The sequence below is a fragment of the Pleuronectes platessa genome, chromosome 12 (assembly GCF_947347685.1).
Source record: "Pleuronectes platessa chromosome 12, fPlePla1.1, whole genome shotgun sequence".
NCBI lineage: Eukaryota > Metazoa > Chordata > Actinopteri > Pleuronectiformes > Pleuronectidae > Pleuronectes > Pleuronectes platessa.
This window is the reverse complement of record NC_070637.1, coordinates 17487817-17506500: the sequence shown is the minus strand read 5'-3', so window position 1 is coordinate 17506500 and position 18684 is coordinate 17487817. Positions and strand designations below refer to the sequence as shown.

The 18684-nt window shown below is 42.3% G+C and overlaps 3 protein-coding genes and 1 non-coding gene across 5 annotated transcripts; 1 reads left to right on the top strand and 3 right to left on the bottom strand.

Moving 5' to 3' along the window:
- Window positions 1-477: 477 nt before the first annotated feature.
- LOC128453572 (otoraplin) lies at window positions 478-1711 on the bottom strand. Its single transcript, XM_053436544.1, has 4 exons — window positions 1507-1711; window positions 1215-1354; window positions 842-952; window positions 478-731 (listed from the first exon to the last, which is right to left on the bottom strand). The coding sequence occupies exons 1-4, from the start codon at window positions 1619-1621 to the stop codon at window positions 708-710; spliced, it is 390 nt and encodes a 129-aa protein (XP_053292519.1). The 5' UTR covers window positions 1622-1711; the 3' UTR covers window positions 478-707.
- A 1821-nt stretch (window positions 1712-3532) lies between these two features.
- On the top strand, window positions 3533-13207 carry gtpbp2a (GTP binding protein 2a). Its single transcript, XM_053437043.1, has 12 exons — window positions 3533-3983; window positions 5053-5079; window positions 5502-5686; window positions 5881-5989; window positions 6097-6294; window positions 6400-6574; window positions 9550-9769; window positions 9906-10041; window positions 10169-10227; window positions 10313-10484; window positions 10624-10788; window positions 10928-13207. Exons 1-12 carry the CDS (start codon window positions 3789-3791, stop codon window positions 11108-11110), a joined length of 1824 nt encoding a protein of 607 aa, XP_053293018.1. The 5' UTR covers window positions 3533-3788; the 3' UTR covers window positions 11111-13207.
- trnal-cag (transfer RNA leucine (anticodon CAG)) lies at window positions 7675-7757 on the bottom strand. Its single transcript has one exon. It is a non-coding gene; the product is annotated as a tRNA-Leu (tRNA).
- Window positions 13164-18328, bottom strand: polh (polymerase (DNA directed), eta). Of its 2 annotated transcripts, none has more exons than XM_053437041.1 (10): window positions 18063-18328; window positions 17023-17157; window positions 16707-16939; window positions 16405-16583; window positions 16188-16291; window positions 15949-16068; window positions 15557-15680; window positions 15379-15444; window positions 15056-15228; window positions 13164-14960 (listed from the first exon to the last, which is right to left on the bottom strand). In XM_053437041.1, the coding sequence occupies exons 1-10, from the start codon at window positions 18197-18199 to the stop codon at window positions 13988-13990; spliced, it is 2244 nt and encodes a 747-aa protein (XP_053293016.1). In that variant the 5' UTR covers window positions 18200-18328; the 3' UTR covers window positions 13164-13987. The 2 variants fall into 2 exon arrangements, with proteins under 2 accessions (XP_053293016.1, XP_053293017.1); XM_053437042.1 differs by having other exon boundaries at window positions 18140-18270.
- Between the last annotated feature and the right edge of the window lie 356 nt (window positions 18329-18684).

Genomic DNA, 18684 nt, shown 5'->3' with positions numbered 1-18684 from the left:
TCATATTTATCACAGTTAGTTCGGAATAGTTGGTTGGTTATGGAATGTGTGAGTAATAAAAGAGTAAATTGGCACATTAAATGGCAACAAAAGACATAATGAAAAATTATGCTGTGTTTAATAGATGATGTGACTAAATGTAGTATTAAATAGGCAAATATATAGTGCAATTACTTTGAATGATACATTTGTTTTCAAAATGAGGAGAGAAACTGAACTTTTTTCCATGCTTTTATAGAATACATCATCATTCAGTGTTGGATGCAACTGGCTCTAACAGCATCATGAAACCTTCAAACTGCAATAAAAAAGCTATCTCGGTATAACAAATTGAACTTGATAATATTAACAACAGGAGCGGTTATTCGCAGCAGCTATTTTGCAGTTATAACAATTTAAAAGAGCGCCTAGCCCTCAAAAGTCAAATAAGCTAAACAAAACAGATTCTTATCTTATCAAATAATCAACATTATCGACACGGATGAAAAGGAGGTTTATTTAGAAAGGTCTCCTGAAAAGACAAAGCAATGAGAGACAGAGGAGCTCACTGAACAGCAGGGGTCAGGCTGTGGACAATGAGGTGTGGAAAGTGTCCAGGTTTTCACTCCAGCTGGAGACAGCCAACACCACAGAATGTAATGGCACACTGACGAGAAGAGCTCTCTGTCTTTCCGGTGTGTGCAGTCTACGTTTCAATCTGTCAAGTATCAAACACAGTAAAAGTCCATGCCCTGAAAAAAGAAGAAGTCAAATTAGATATATGTCAACCGCCACATATTACTTCAGAAAACAACAACGTGGATCTCAAATATATTCCTATAAATAAGGCAGGAACACGCACGGTTGTGGGGATCTTAACTGTGACCTCTGTAAACTTGTGTGTCTCCTTCACCACGGTTGCAGGGAAGTATCCGATGATGCCCATCTGGTCCACGTAACGCTCACCGTAAACCTGCCAGTGAAAACAACACGACCTCTCTAACAAATTAACATCCCATTACATATGCTGTGTGCATTTAATCTTCCCTCCTGAAACATTCATTAAATGTTTGCTCAGATTCAATTAAATATTTAACCAAATTCATTGTTGCCCTTGTCACATAGTCTGGAAAGGTCACACCCGTCTGTCCTAGCTGATGCACATCCTCTGTGTCTTATGGTAACTGATTGGAGGTTTGCACTACTACACTGTTAAATAACAAATACGCACGTACACTTCCAGACCAGAAGACTCCGGCGCCCTCCTCTGGCACGAGTTTAGAATACACATACACCATCTGACCCTTCTTGATGTTGATGAATCTGCAGTCAGGAGCTATGAAGTCATCCAGGGCTGTGGCCATGGAGAGAACATCTGGTAAAGGACAGGAAATAAAAAAGAGTAAGTGGAAACGCATAGTTCAAAGTACAACGTTCGAAGGAACATGCATTTTGTTTCACGGTTTTAACACGTAGCAGATTGCAGGACAAATTGTACATGTGATGTCATTTCATCTTCTGACTTACATGAGCATTCTGCTTCTCCACAAATCTTGTTGTCTGCTAATTTATCCATAATGACGGCCCTCGCAGTCTGGTGCAATAGTCCCACACAGAGCAAAATCACCAATGGATAACTCATGCTGACCAAAACAGCCCAAGCAGGGGAGTGTTTTGTATGTGTGTGCAGATGTGAATGTGGATGGTTGAAGGAACTGAAGGCTATTAAAGTCTCCAAACACTTCTCCCAGCCAGGGGGGAATGGGCTGAGCCCCTGCATCAGAGGTCGCCTGGCCAATCGGTGTTGAGTCTCAGAAACGCCACACTCTTTCTGGAACTACTTATTTCCCCACTGGGGAGTTGGCTGAACTTTTTTCTTCCTTGTGTTTTTAAACTTCTCAAACCTCAGTCTCTCTGCAGGAACACGCAGTCACGGTCGATGTGATCTGTGTGAGCTCCGTAAACTGCAGTAGATTAATGTGTAGAAATACAACAAGGTGTTCTATCAGCAGGTCTTTTTATTGTGGTGCCGCATTTTTAAACATAGAAAAATGTTAGAGAGAAGAATTAACTTAAAAAATGTTTTATGTATCTAAGATGTAAAAATCTATGGTCTGTGCATGAAGTATAATTCATGTGCAGTTGTATATTGAGAAATGTCCCTTCAGGGAGGGTATTTCTTAAATTCATTGTCTTTTGTCTACAGATGGAAATGAATGTTGATGGGTGTGATCATATTGTTTGATAGCTGTTGTAATTTCGTTAATGAACACAGTAACTTTAAAGTGATGGTGAAATGTCGTTTATGTTTTAGAAGGGACTGAGTTACACTTGAAAGCAAAAGTGTTTTTATCAGTTAGTGAATGAAGATTTTTTAAATGTCTCGTAACTGATCATTATCATATCAACATTAGAGAGAAAGAGAGAGAGATTGCTTTGAGTCTGTCCCTCTCACATAGACACAATCTGTTGTGTGAAGAACAAAGTATCTTGATTCAACCCGTCACACTCAGAACAAAGATTTATTTCTTTCGTTTATTCTGAAAATTAATTATCGAACGTTAACAGGGTTCAGACATCATCGTCTATGGGACAATAAAATCACACCGATCAACAGTCATTTGTACCTGTACATGAAACTGACAAGGAAATCCGGTGACAACCCTCAAAAGTGACATAAAAAAACTGCTGTTGAATAACTCCTAGTGCAGAGATCATTTAAAATGGTACTTATATTGAACTCCTAATCCTCAAGTCCCTAGGCTGAAACATATATCTCCACTATTTTAATATGGAAAAACTGTTTGCAAAAATAAAGTTGTAATTCTAGAACTAGTTTGTATAAAACCCTCAAAGTCCCCAAAGTCATGGTCAAAACCAAACACCTGGTGGCACCAATGTCCTGTAGCTGTGGTGAGAAGTTGCAGGAGCTTGCACCAGCAAAAACCTCTTTTGTTGATAATTCTTATATTAGGCAGTTTATTGTAGGATAATCCAACCAAAACTCAACAAAGACAAATTATCGTCGTTTAGCCTTTAAACTTGTAAACAATAGACAAACTAAGCCTCTGTAAGTAATAAGTAACATGCAAGACTTGAAAAATATGAGAAAGAGAAGGTGAGAGAACTTGAGTGATGCAGAATGTACACTGCCGAAACTTAAAAGATAGAAAATGTGTTTTAAGCGTTTTATTAAGGCTTTAAATATACATCTTGTTTAAAAGCTTATAAATAAGGAGCTGATATTGAAAATCTATATTTATATGTGATTATTTCTACACAGTTAAAGTTATAGGAAGACTTTAGTTGCATGTTTCTCGCCATGGTTTCATCATCTTATGTCAACAACGAGCTTCCTAAAGTCCTGTTTTACAACGATGTCATTGTTTTCCTCTTCCGTCTGATGCAAAGCTCCGCAAAACTGTGTGCCTTCCTGGGTGTGCTCGATGTGTCTCACCCAGCTATTCAAGGGCGGGCGGTGTTTACGCCTTGAAGCACTCTACAGCTTCAGCAGAGTCAGCCGCTCGCTGGCACTCTCCTGTTGGTATAACCAAGCGTACCGTTAGCCTTGGAGGACAGTGACGCGTTTACACAGGGAACTCGAAGCGCTCGTCCCGGACGTCGCGGTTGTTGTTCGGTTTGAAGAGTTGTAGAGCGCCCGGTGTTTTTTGTTTTTTTTTTATATCCGGGGGGTGTAAGCTACCACACGGCGGGCATCTGCATGTCTGTTTGGGGGTTTATTTTAACACTATAGCGCAATTTTTATCCAGGTCTTGGTAAAGCTGACAAGCTCGGTCCCGGAGTAGCTGATGGATGAGCGGGTATCGGACTTATTTGGCTCGGGGAATGGACTCGGCTCCGGGTCCTCAGCTGTCGCCTCCAACGCCAAGTCGGGGAACGGACACGGCACAGCCGGCCAGAAAGCTCCGAAGAACAAGAAGTCAAAGGCTCGATACCCCCGCAACTTCAAACCGAGCAACAACACCCCGTACCTACCTCCGGAGGTAAGACGGACCACCGAGCACCGGTGACCCGCTGGTGTTCCTCCACCTTTAGCCACAACAAGCTAACAACAATACGAGCTGAAACTAGTGTTTTTATATAGTGGGACGTGTAACTCGTAATAACTGTGTTCACGGGTTTCCTGTGAGTTCGCTGCCCGAGTCTCTGTGAACTCACAATGACACGTAGCTGCTCGGTAACCCACTGGAAATGATTGGGTTTGGTTATATTCGACTAACATTAGCGCCACTACGTTAGCCCGCATAGATTAGCGGTGGTTTAAAAAGAGCTAAGCTAAGTGAGCTGCTGGTGTTTTACATGCTAGCGGGAGAGTAACAGCTGTGTTTGTAAATACGTAGCAGGAGGCGGGTGTTCACTCGGTTGACTGACATGTAGCTATAGCCACGTTCACCCAGACAAGCACTGTTACTACACTGTAATGTGGCGCTTTGTTTGGAGGCTGAATTCAAACTCACTCTTCAGCTAATGTGATCATAGTTTTCTCAGTAAAACGAAAGTAAAAAAGCATTGTTTTGTCCCTCAAGTTACCTAAACGTTAACCCAACTTAATCTTAAGCAAAATAAAAGCACATTTTAGGATTGTATTGTGATTAAAATAGTAATACAGGTTTGTTCGATAGCTTTTTTCTTAAATTTGAATATATCTGAAATCTCCTGAACCTCCATTGCCATGAACTCAGTGTTCAAGGACAAGTCTTGACATATTCCAGGACATGTCCCAGCTGATCACCAACATGTAAAGTGCACTCTCCTGTTTGTTTATATTTGACAAATTCCTCCTGCTTAAATATATCGATTAGTTCACTTTAAATGTCTATAGATGTTCTTTTTATTTCTTATAACACATGAAGTAGCATGTGTATTAGGGCTGTCTAGGCAGTTAGTCACTTTGTGTAGCTCTCAGTTGCTACCTATTCATAGCAGTGCAAAGACTCATTCACACAGATTGCCTCTCTTTGTGTCTTTTAGCAAATCAATAGCCTGTTGTCTGACTTCTCTGCAGCCTGACAGCTGTTGTCTCTGTCCCTTCTCTCTCTCTCTGTCTCTTAGGCTGAAGAGGGAAACATAGAGTACAAGGTAAGCACATTAGCTGTTGCGTTATGTTCAAAATACATTTATGTGTCCCGCAAAGGGAGCTAGCAGCTTCATAAAACATTCCACCATTAAACAGATCTAAGGTCAGCCTCTTCGTGACAAGGGCGAGGATGTTGTCGTCACAATACGTCATATCATTATTACAATAAGATTCCAGCAATAGGTAGGTTATATGTCATAATAAATGGGTGTGGTGTCAGGTGATCTACCATGGAAATCCAACACCCTGGTGGATTAGTGAGAGCATTTTTTAGTAGCCTGACAACTGCTTCCCTCACCACATCAACATAATCCTTTATAATGCTAGTTATTTGCACCTTTGATATTTAACCACTGACTAGATCCATTTCACCATGTTAATATATAACGTTGGCACTGATCTCTAATGTCTTTCCCTTTTCTAGCTGAAGCTGGTGAACCCAACGCAATACCGCTTTGAGCACTTGGCGACACAGATGAAATGGCGACTACAGGAGGGTCGAGGCGAAGCTGTCTATCAAATAGGTGTTGAGGATAATGGCATGCTGGCGGGGCTATCAGAGGAAGACATGAGGGCATCACTGAATACGCTCCATTGTCTTGCAGAGAAGTAAGTCAAGAAAGTGCATTTTATTCGCTTTAAATTTTGACATTACACCTATTAATACTATTCAAGAGGGAATTATTTGAACGCTCCCTTTTAACCCTACTAGAGCTAAAGGTAAAGATACTTAAAAATAGCTAATTGGTCCCTGCCAAGTAGCAATTTACACAATTTCAAATATCACACTTTATTTCTGACAGAGTTGGAGCCGACATCACTGTCCTCCGAGAGCAAGAACTGGACTATGACTCTGATGATCCTCATAAGATTGCGGAGGTTCTCATTCGCAAGGTGCCAGATGACCAGCAGGTCAGTGAAGCTTTTTGTGTTTCGATGTTCTTTTGCTGCTGATCAGTTTTTCTTAATTATTATTCTCTTTTTTTTCTCAATAATTTTTTACCCTTGGTGCTCTTCAGTTCTTGGACCTGCGGGTTGCTGTGCTGGGTAACGTGGACTCGGGCAAGTCCACTCTGCTGGGTGTGTTGACACAGGGCGAGTTGGACAATGGACGGGGAAGAGCGCGGCTCAATCTCTTCAGACATCTTCATGAGATCCAGACTGGACGGACTTCAAGCATCAGCTTTGAGATCCTGGGGTTCAATAGTAAAGGAGAGGTAAGAAAAATCTCAACCCCAAAGAACAACTGATGTGTGATGAGGTTTAATAGAGTTATAAAGTCATGGAGATGATGTTTCAGATATTATTTCTGCTTCTCCTAGGTTGTGAATTACAGTGAATCTAGGACAGCGGAGCAGATTTGTGAGAGTGCCTCTAAAATGATCACATTCATTGATCTGGCTGGTCACCACAAGTACCTGAAAACCACCATTTTTGGCCTAACCAGCTACTGTCCAGACTTTGCCATGCTTGTTGTGAGCGCAAATACTGGCATTGGTGAGTATTTATTCATCCACTGAATTTATCTGTGTGCACTTTATCATGTCACTGACTATACTCTTCAGAAAAGCCAAGTTAGCTAACTGGATCTGTCACATGGGGACTGGTTGGTAACAGACACTTGCAGGACCAGTCTGACAGAGAGCCTGTATTTGTGTATAGTGGGCTTCACCAAGTCTGGCTGAGCACTTTGCAAACATGTGATATCTGAACTTATGTAATAGGGCCACCCTTCCTTCCACATCCACTTTATACCTCCTAGTACAAAAATATCTCAAATACCTTCCATTTATGCCAGAGTCCTCTCACCCACTAGAGGTAGCTCTGTGCTTTTTTTCATGCAGATTTGGTAAACCTGACACCTGCAAAAGGGTCAGTAAGCAACTGTGAATGTCAGCAAAGCTCACTTTGCAGAAAGAACCTGACTCTTGACATTCAGCAGCGGTTAACTCCCAAAAACCTGCAGGTTTAATTTATGCACAGGATTTTTTTTTTAGTACATCAGCATTGGCTGAATTCCACCAAAGTTTTAAGTCTCTTCTCATCCAAACCTTGTATAGTTTCCTGCAACACATATAACCGTTTTTCTTTTTACAAGGTGAACAAGGTAATTTGGGGACAGGTGTCAGCTCAGGCTTTACTGGTAGATCTAGCGCTGAAGGGGATCTAGAATAAAATGAAATAACCTCATCAAGTTCTTCACAGCACAAAAACATAAATATTTCATGTTTTATTTGTGTCACAAGCTTTTGATACATTTTCTACCTCAAAATATTTTCTGATACATTTCAGATCTTCTAAAAACATTCAGCCTTACTTCAGCATTATATTAGGACAGCTTGCTTTACTAATATAATAAATATAAAATATTCATAATAATAATATTCATAATAATAATAAGTATTAGTGCATAATGTTCATTTGGACCTTTCATGATAACAGTGAGTAAGACTGAGTCCAGAAAGCTTTTGTAACACACTGGTACATAGACAACATGCTTTAAAATTAGAGTTGTTGAACCGGTGGGACTGTCTGCGCAGTGAAAGTAGGAAACATTGGCTTTGGCTCGTCGTTTATGTATATTCTAAAAAGGTTATTGTCAGAAGTGGGATTCGAACCCACGCCTCCAGAGGAGACTGCGACCTGAACGCAGCGCCTTAGACCGCTCGGCCATCCTGACATGCTGCACTGTGAGATAACACGCGCTAATAACTGTCAAGAGGGGGGAGGGGCGCTGACAGACAAAGGAAGTGGGGCCCAGATAGGAACCCACTGGTAATTCCCTATCGCCCTGGGCAAACTTGTTTTTGCTGTGCTTTTAAAAGCAATGAATTTAGATAATACTGCTTTATTAAGAAATATTTCGCTTAGCTTTCTTTATGCAAATGAGAAGGAGGAATGTGGAGGAAGTCTGAGCCTTGGAAACAAAAACTAGTTACTTAGCAGTTCAGCTCACCACATTGCTGATGTTATCAGCGGAACTAAAAGCAACAACTGTAAATCTATGGTTGTGTATTGATGTCTGTGTTCGTGTTCAAGTGTGGGTGTGTCTGTGTTCGTGTGTATGTGTGTGTGGGTGGCTACAAACAAATGTGACAGCCTATGTCTTGTCTCTGTTATTTTTATACACTACAATAAGCTGAATATTTTACAGGGAAATATAATTGATGACATCAGTAATAGTATTTGATCATAAAAAGGGCATTGAAATATATATATATATATATTTATATTGATTTTTTTTTTTTTTTTTTTTTTTAAGCCACACATTTTCGGGGTTCTCCTAGAAATCTGCAGATAATGCACAAGCTCTGGAAATGAAATAGTCTTTCAGTTCGTCTGTATTTTTAATCTCCTGTGCTCGTTGTACTGCAGGCGTTGCTGTGGGTTTGTGTGCATGTCTGCTTTGAAAGAGGGCACACTTGGTAAATGGGGTCAAGAATGAGGATCACTTCAGGGGCTTAGTAACTTCAACCCAAGAGCTACAGCTTTAATTATGAAACAGCGTAATGGATCTCTGTAAGGAATAGGCCCTTTCTCAGATTGTGACTATCCAGAATCATCTTGTATCAGGGTGTTATTTTCTCTTCCATCACTGCCTACGTAAGACGAGGTCCGTTTATTTTGATCATGCACCATTACCTTTGATGCAATGAAAGTAACTCAAGTAGCCAAACACTTTGCAGCTCAGCTGACGGGGGGTCAGGGTATTTTGAGTCTGTCAACCTTTAAATGTGTGTTGTGGGTCGGTACCATAAACTGTATGGTCACTGCCCTTGAACTTATAAGTGAGGAGGCCTATTTCTGAACTGAGAGATAATCTCATAATATATATGTGTGCATCTATATAAATATGTGTATGTATAGCGTTTAGAATTTGTTTTCACGTGCCAACTTTGTTTACAAAGAAACATGATCCACCAGGCATGAAGGACGCTGCTGCCTCTGTTTGGAATCGCATGTTTTGGAAAAAGTCGGCGCTCCTGACACCTGACGCATTAGTGACATAATCCCTATATATGGTTGAATATTCCTGCCCTGCAATCCTATCTATTTTCCCTGCTGCCATAACAGTCAGACGTCATGGGAAATCCAACCTGGTCTTATCAGTTATAGCTCACATAGATTCTTGACCCTCAGACTGTCAAAGGATAAGAAACGTTATCTTAGGTCACAACAGTCCTCAACTGCAGACGTTTCCTTTATCTTCCTCAGACTCTGTGTCATAGCTGATATCATACCTGATTTCAACCCTAACCCTAATACTGTGTTGTGTGCAATGTTTACGCAGGTGACTCAATCCCATCCTGCTCATTTAATGCACCTTGCTCTGTAGAAGAGCATCGTATTGAATGCTTTAATTAAACCTTGCACGTAAAGGCATTTGTGGGCATGTAAATCAGTGCAAGGAAAACTATAACTGATGAGGTATGACCTTTTACCTTTATCCTCTCCTTTGCATCCTTTTCCAGCTGGAACGACCAGGGAGCATCTCGGGCTCGCTATGGCCCTGAAGGTGCCCATCTTCATCGTCATCAGTAAGGTGGACCTGTGCTCGCGGACCACCGTGGAGCGCACAGTGCGGCAGCTGGAGCGTGTCTTGAAGCAGCCGGGCTGCAACAAGGTGCCCATGGTCGTAGGCAGTACTGATGATGCCGTCACAGCAGCACAACAGTTCGCTCAGTTCCCCAAGTATGAACCAAATAATAGAGTATGAACCTGATTAGTGTTTGGTGTTTTTGAATAAGATCTCTTTTATCACGAGAAAGGAGGAACTAGCGAGTGACGTCTGTGATAACTGATTACATGTGTGTGTTCTCCCTGGCAGCATCACACCCATCTTCACCTTGTCCAGTGTGTCTGGACAGAGTCTAGATGTGCTGAAGGTCTTTTTCAACATTTTGCCCCCCCTCAGCAACAGCAAGGAGCAGGAGGAGCTAATGCAACAGCTAACTGAGTTTCAAGTAAGTCTGAGATGAACCTTATGTGTGAGCACAGGATCAGCTGACACATACACACACTTTCCCATGCTGTTTAAATGTGTAAAGACTTTGGACCATATGCTTGACAGCAGTGTTCATGCTATTACAGGTGGATGAGATCTACACAGTGCCAGAGGTGGGGACTGTGGTGGGAGGTACTCTGTACAGGTCAGTATGTCGAAATCTTCCTGTTCTTCCATTCATCTTGCTTTTGCTGTTAAGCCGGGCCTCACTATTCTCCTTGACTGTGCAGTGGTATTTGCCGTGAGGGAGATCATCTTATAGTCGGGCCCACAGACTCCGGCCAGTTCCAGGAGTTGAGCATTGGGAGCATACAGAGGAACCGCTCGGGATGCAGGGTTCTCAGGGCCGGCCAGGCTGCCACACTTGCCCTCGGTGACTTTGACCGGTCACTTATACGCAAGGTTGGGCACAAAGTGACAGACAGAAAAATTTGCACATGTATTTTCTAATACTATTTAGGTCATTATAACACATTATAAGAACATGTTACACAATTCTAATCTATTTTGGTATATTGTCCATGTGTTTTTGCATGTGCAGGGTATGGTGATATTGAGTCCTGAGATGAATCCAACCATCTGCTGGATGTTTGAGGCTGAGATTGTGCTGCTCTTCCATGCCAAGACCTTCCACAAGGGCTTCCAGGTGACTGTGCACATTGGCAACGTGAGACAGACCGCCACTGTGGAAGCTGTGCATGGCAAGGTTAGTTCATCCACTGACCGTAACTGGTCCTGAAAGTTGTCCTCTACATCCAAAGCCTTGGTTTGTCCCAAGTGTTCTACTTTAAATAGATTATGTTCTTAAATAAATTATATTCTCATGATAAATCTCTGTACTACAGGAGGAGCTGAGAACTGGAGAAAAAGCAGTGGTTTGCTTCAAATTCCTCAAGCACCCAGAATATCTGAAGGTGGGAGCCAAGGTGCTCTTCAGAGAGGGCGTGACCAAAGGTATCGGCCATGTCACAAAGTTGCAGCCCATCAGCCAGTACCAGCCCTCCCATGGTGAGGATGAGGAGGTCTGAGCCATTTTAGACAACCTCAACAGAAAACACAGCCCACTCCAAAACAAGGTGCTTTACAACACCCCCCCTCCTGTATTTTCCAAAGGCCTCTTTGCTGTTCTTTGTATTTTTATCGCCTCTTTCCAAAGCCTTGTCGCTACCATCTTCCTCGTTTATCCTCTTCAGCCCTTAAAAAAATACTGCTGATTTTTCAGACTTCTTTCTGTTGTTGGGGTTTTAAAGAATGTTGCTTTCATGGCACCGACAAGAAGAAACACCTCAGCCACCTCTACAACACGTTCACAGGAGCATCAACCAAAGTGATGACGAGTGTCATGAACATATATTTGCGACTCACGGATTAATGAGTCGCAACTAGGAAATGCTTTCTCACACCAATGTTGAAGTGCTGCCTCCACCGTTTACACCTAAATGGACTAACTAACATACTTCAGAAATGACGCACACACACTTGCACTGAAACCTAACTGCCAGTTTTGATATGCGGCAGATAATCGTTTACAAACTTCGTAGTTGCAAGTTTGAGATCGCTTGTACATTAAAGGTCCAGTGTGTTGGCTCCATAATTACATAATTTTTTTCATTAGATGTAAAATCACCTTAAAGTAGGAATCTACTTAGAATAACCCCTTAATGTCTACATCAGGAGAGGTCCCTCTGTCACTGAGGGTGCCCAAAATGGACAAAACAAAACCCGACTTCCACATTTTTAATTTACTTAAGGCCACTGTATGTTCTGCTACATATTAGGGGCAGTCAGTTGGTTGTAATCTATACGCTCACCACTAGATGCCACTAAAGCCAGCACACTGAACCTTTAAGGTGTAATTTGTATCACCAGTCGTTTTTATCATCACCTCACAGCTTCTCTGTTTAACCAACGTAGTGCCTTACTATCTTTTTCATTATGTCTGCATGTCATCTAATGTGAGAGTTGTAAAAGGAGTGAGAATCACATCATGTCAGTTGTTTATAAGATTAACCATCTCACTTCAAGCTATATTACTGACAAAGGCACTTTCTGAAGCTAGAGAGGTAACACTGCGAGGTATGCAGAGTTTGTAATTGTATGCTCAAGCTGCCATGCATATTCACAGTTGAAATCACATCATAACTATCATTTCTCTGTGACAACTATGTGTTTTAATATTCACAAGTAATGCCTCACAATGGTGCAGTGCGATGGGAACGATCTCGCTGCCCATGTTTTAAAGTGCTTTAGTTACTCAGGTCAGTGTAGATGTTAGACTGGGTTCCCCTCTCACTCAAGTACTCCAGTGAATGATTCTGTTGCTGACTTGTTGTGTGTCTGAGTGTGAGTGTGTAGGTGAAGGGGGGTGTATCTCAAAGAGATGAGCCTGATTACATACATGAAGATGCGTACTGATGCAGCTTTAATTAACAGCAGTTCTATTGGAGGTGCTTGATGTCGTCTCTCCACTGATGCCACTGACTTTCAAAGGGTTTAACACAGGGTGCCTGATGCTACACTTTGAGTGGCCTTCATTACGCCCCAGACCTTTACAACGTTGTAATCAAAAACATCTACTGAAGTTGGGGCCATCACAAGAAACATCTTTTGTGTCGAAGAATACTTTTAAGAAAATGAATGTTAAGCCGCAGCTCTGTTTAAGGCTGTTGGACTTAACATGTTACATTGCATGTTGATGTGATTTATACACAGGCCGTAGTCCCACTGACATCGATGAGACGACACCTGCACTGTGTGCCCTGTTTTGTTGCACCAACACAGTTGTTATGCACCGGTTTGTGTGCACTCAAAGAAACTTATAAAGCATTTGAACCAAACTACTTTTTAGCCTTTATGAAGAGTTATACCAGTTGTTCAGGTTTGTTTGAGAAGTGTTTTATAGATTTCTAGTAGTTCTTATTTTCAAAATCCTGTACAGCTTTTTCACTGTTGCATTCTTCTTAATCAAACCAACACAGTTTCACTCTTTTACAATCATTTAAAACCTGTTTTCCTTTTGAATTCAAGTGTAATATTTTGAGCATTATTTGGGTGAAATGCAATATTTATGTACAGATCCAATTTGTGTGTCATGATGTACATGAATAAAACTTTTATTGTCTTTATTTGTTTTGTTGTCCGTCATGGCTCACATGTCACAGGAAACTCTCAATCCCCAAAATTTAGTTAAATTTTTTTTATTTATTATTATCCTTGAAGTGCTCCCTCCTCCTTATCTGCTTCCTATCTAATAATTGACTAGAGTAATCTAGTCAATAAACTGTCTTTCACGATTGTGCATAACAGCTGTAGCAGAGTGGAACCAAAACAGGATGACAAGGCACTGAGAATATTAACGGTCCAATCAACCCATGATTTTACATTATGTATGGCATTAAATTATTAAAGAACTAGGCAGATGCTTTTATATCACAGGCCTTAGAACAAACATTACCTTTAATAAGTCAGTTTCCGTTTGTAGTTTGAATTAGGAATGTCTACGTGAAAAACAATGAGTTTTACAACTGTTTTGTATTGTTTCTAACAACCTGAATGTTGGACAGGTGAGAAGAAATGTTACTTAAAGTAATATTTGGATCCCTGAGTGCACGCCAGCTCAATTTATATTCAAATCTATACTCTTACAAAACGTGTATCTCTTGAGTTCACTAATATACTGACTAGTGGCCCCTGCTGGTAGGTCAGAATACTACAAGAATCCTAAATATACTCAGGTTGGCAAAATAATTTCTGAAGGTTTTAGCTTACATAACTTATGAGATATAGTGTATTACCATCAATCATTAAAGGCACTGTTACATTATGGCTTTCAATCCATTTAAGAGCAAATTACATTGTAAGCATTTCTATTATTTTAATTAAAAAAGGTTTTCTACAGTACATGTTCAGTTCTTCTTAAAAAAAGAATCCAGAGTGGTCGTTCTTCCACTCTGAGAGCGGGGTCTTTTTGGTTGTGGTCCTGACTGGCCGCTGTTTTTTGTCTTGCCCCGGGCGGACTGGGTCGTGCCGGCTGCAGCCACCCTGAGCAGAGATGCGGAGGAAGAGGCAGAGACAGATGATGAACCCACAGATGAAGAAGAGAGTGAATTTTGGAGGTCCAGGGCAAAGTGATAATCATTGTGTTCAGGCATTTCCCAGACCAACACGTCCTGGCCACAGTGTTCACAGTTTAAGAGGTCCTCTCTGGCCACACTGGCAGGATGGGAATCTCCCTCTGGACCAGTGTCCACTTCATCCTTTAACTCTTCACATGGTGTCTGGTGAAATGTAACCTCTGAGATAGTTTTTTCCTGCAGGCCTGACAAAACAGCAACAGTGTCTTCTAATTCCACCTCTTTATTAACACTCCCAGGTCCGACTTCTGCTTCAGTGCTGCTCAGTGTCGGTGCTGAGGCCTGGAGGCTTCTCTCAAGACTCTTTTTGTGGAAGAAAGAGGAAATGCCAGGATGGGGGCTGATCGAATCGCTTTTAGAGTGAGATGAAAGTGACGAAACTGAGCTATTGGCATCTGTCACCAACTGACTACCAGTTCCAGATGTTTTATGAGAGGAGGAGGAACATGGGGAAATTCCTTTGGAGACTCCATCATCTTCCTCCTCCTCCTCCTCATCTTCTTCTTTCATCACCTTCAGTTTTTGTTTCTCAGCCACCTTTTGAAAGAAGGACTGAATGGTGCCGGGTTGTTTGCATGTCGAGTTATTCTTCAGTTCCGAGGTCGGCTGGGTGGAGGACTGAGTGGTGGAGAAGAGGCTCTGGGTCGAGGTGACATCACTGGAAAGGAAACCAGCCATCCCCCCTGCTGATGGAGCATCACTGAATTTGCTCGCAGAAAGGTGTAGCAGGGTGAGAGCTGGAGCCCTGGAGGATATGATGCAATAAACATAAGTGTGATAAAACATTCAGGAATCCTTCAACCAGATACTTAATATATTTAACAGTATTATTCTAATTACCATGTGGCCTGGTGGTTTCCTGCTGTGTTCAGGCTCTTGATTATGGCAAAGCTGTCACTAGAAATTTTGGTTGCTTCGTAGCGCACTAAAGCACAACAGCGAGAGAAGCTGCTCTGCTTCTTATCCCCGAGCTGACGTACACCCACTGTCAGCTGCTTAAACACTCGCCCGTTCTGTAATGTGGTGAGAGAGGAAAAAGCACCAATATAGAAGCAAGAGGTATTTACTGAAAATGACATCAGGGAAACCCAGAAAAAGAAATACTAAATACTGCTGTAATACGGGAAGAGACATTACACAACCACACAAAGTTTTTTTCTCACCACTTCTCTGTCCTTGGTCAGCCGCTCCTCCAGCTCAAGAGCCAGTTGATGAAGCCAGTACTGTACCTACACACAGGTTATTAATAATCAGCATGAAAATAATATATATACTTTCAGAATCAGTCGAAATGAGACTATAAAATTAGATGTAGATCTTAAAGCGGTTAGTTATCCGTACTTGCTCTTTCGTGGCCAGTGATGTTTTCCCTTGGAAGTTTTTACTGCAGCCGATGGACTTGGGAAGCTGTCTGGGTTTCACTGCTTCGAAATCAATCCCCCGACACAACTCATACAACCACTGGCTGCAAAACAGAGACACTTGGTAGTGAATGCAATTGGCAATCAAATATTTTTTGCATTAAAAAATTATATTTCTTTTTGGGGTATCATGCAAACTGGGCCCAAACTCTGAGGAGTAAAAAGTAAGTTGGGTAATCCATGTTATTCAATTGTTGTCAATTCCACTTGAAATTCTGACAGTGTTTGAAATAAGAATTGCAAAGACTAGGTCAGATTTGTGTTAACCGGTCCTCTCAAGAGACTTTTGATCTTGTTCTGTTCTCATCTCACCCTGTTTTTTCTCCAAAGTGCTGCCCCAGCTGGTCCTGCGTGAAGCGAGTCAGATCTCCCATGTTCTCTATTCCCAGAGTTTCTTTAATGGAGGCTCCCAGCTTACCCCCCAGGTTACGACTAAATGGATGAAATACAGCATGTTTCATAAAAAAAATCTCTTTTTACTCTTATGTCAGAATATTGGATAAATATGTGATTAATAAAAACTTTACGGCAATGTAATCCTTTGAACTCACATCTTGGTGATGGGTAAAGTGTTGAAAAGTTCTGTTACAGAGTCCAAAGGCAGAACAGTTTGTCTGTTAGGTTTGTTCAGTCCACAGGCGAGTTTAGCCAGTACCTGTAGAAATAGAACATGTGACGATAGCTAAGATGACTGCAGCTCTTTAAAGTGAACATTTAAAGCATCATACACACTGTACATAGGAACTAAACAATAAGATGTTGTCCTACCTTATTGTGCGATATTCCTGCTGAACAGCTGAATCCTGTATCTTTCTCCACGGCTGCTCTCATCTCCTCAACAATGATCGCCCCCACAGTCAGCTGCACTTCTGCAGAGCTCTGCGCCCCTGTCAGGAGAACAGGTAAGGATTCCAGCCACTGCTGGAGACCTCTGGACCTCAGCTCCTCTGAGGACAAATATTACATTGGTATGGAGGGATTCATCCTACTAGGGTTTCCTCAATACCGGCTCCCTCTGTCCAGTAGTGTTACAAATATTTGAGTAATCAGTTAGTTTTGGTTATCTATACCTTTATCTAACACAGAATCTTCTTCAGCTGCTTCCAGGTCAGTTGAGCTTTGTGGGTACCCTTGGATGTAAGTGGCCCTCAGCAGGTGAGGCTCTATTCGTTTGTCGGCCATGTCTTTCAGCCGCTGCTGGACCGCAGCCGTCAGATCCATGTAGGCCTCATCGATGCTGGCTCTCTCAATCACAGCAAAGCGAGACATCACCTCAATCACCTCCACACTCGCGTCCCTGTAACTACACCAGGAGTGAGCTATCAAAATAACATATTTAAAAGGCCCGGGGGTGCAGAGGTTACATAGTTCATCACCGGCACTTACTGCGTCAGGTCTGCCTTGCCGTGAGACTCACGCACTCGTGCCACCTGCAGGTCTGGGCACAGTTTCTTTGCATCGTCCACCCACATGTTCCTGGTGACCCCATGGGCCCTGGCCTCGTAGCTCACAGCTATAATGCTAGTGGAAGATATTTATTTGAGAACCACATCAACTTAAGTTTATTATATATATCGAAAAAGCATGTTAACAGTAAGTCCAAGTGGTTATCTGTGGGAGGTGGGGTCGGGTAAGCTCCCAACACAGAGACAGCGATTTGAATGGTTCGTGCATCTGAACAGACACAAGCTGAGTGGAGGGTCACCTGTGAAGTGGGTACTGTCAGTCACTCACTTCATATGTGGCCCTGAATGCATTGGCAGACCGAATGTGTCTGAGTGATCGGATCTCAAGACGCATTACGTTACTATCAGGTTGAAATGTGTCACTGCAATGCTGCAAGGTCAAAACGTTTACCAGGATTAAGTCAGAGGTTACAGGGAGGCTGTTCAACTCCAGCTCCAGAGACCATCTCCGTTCCCTGCTAAGTGGACTGGTTTGCAGGGGGGGGGGGGGGGGGGGGGGGGTTGCTGGGGGTAAATGGATCTCAAGCTCTGATTTGTTTTTCTGACTCTTAATTCTGACTGAACTTGAACTTTCAGACGCTCTAGAAGGTTATTTTCTGTCCTGTCATGTATTTTTCTACGTAGCTAGTTCTGGGGCTGGACCATTATAAACACAAACAAAAACAAATCAGGATAAAACTTTCATACATTTAAATTTTTTTACAATTGATAAACAACCAACTATTTTACAAATAAGAATTCGAGAAATTATGTGTAAGACCTCTTTAAGCATTATATTCTATTGATTAAAAAATACCTACTTCATTTAGATTCTCACTCATCAAGGTTCAACCCCCTTTGATTCCATTTTCCTCCAGACGCTGAGGGACTGTGGCGGTTTGCCCGAGCAGTGATCTACACACTCAGAGTCTTCAGCTGCACGAACCCGTAAGAAAAGGTGTCTCTCTGTCAGGAACTCACCTGCCTCCTTTCCACGTCTTGTACTGGGCCACCACACAGGGAGTGTTGTTCAGAGCGGCGTCCAGCCTCTGCTCCACCTGCACGTAGAAACAGTCCATGTCCACCAGCGCCACCACCCGCTCTCTGCCGTGCTCCATCGCCCGGAGAGGAGGCTCGCTCAGCGGGAGGGAGACGGAACGAAACACCGGCTCCGGTTGCTCGACTCGCTGGAGTTGAACAGGGCGCCAGAGTTTCTGTTCCCGTCGCTTTGTTTTTTACGCAGTCGAACGAAGTTACATAATTACGTCATCAAAAGTCGACGCGACCCGGAGGTCGGTCGTTTTTGGCGGACATTGTTGTGAGGTCATCATATACAGAGCCTTATTAAAGAATAACACAACAGGTTTTTATTGGGTTTTTATTTAAAGAAGAAAGAAAGAAAGAAAAGGGAGGGAGGGAGATAAAGAGAGAGAGACAGAAAGGAAGGAAGAAGAAAGGGAGGGAGGGGAAGTAGAAAGAAAGGAGGGAGGGAGAAAGAGAGATACAAAAGGAGGGGAGGAAGGAAGAAATAAATGAGGGAGGGAGAGAGAGAGAAAGGACACATAAACAAAAAGGAGGGAGGAAGAGAGGGAGGGGAAGAGAG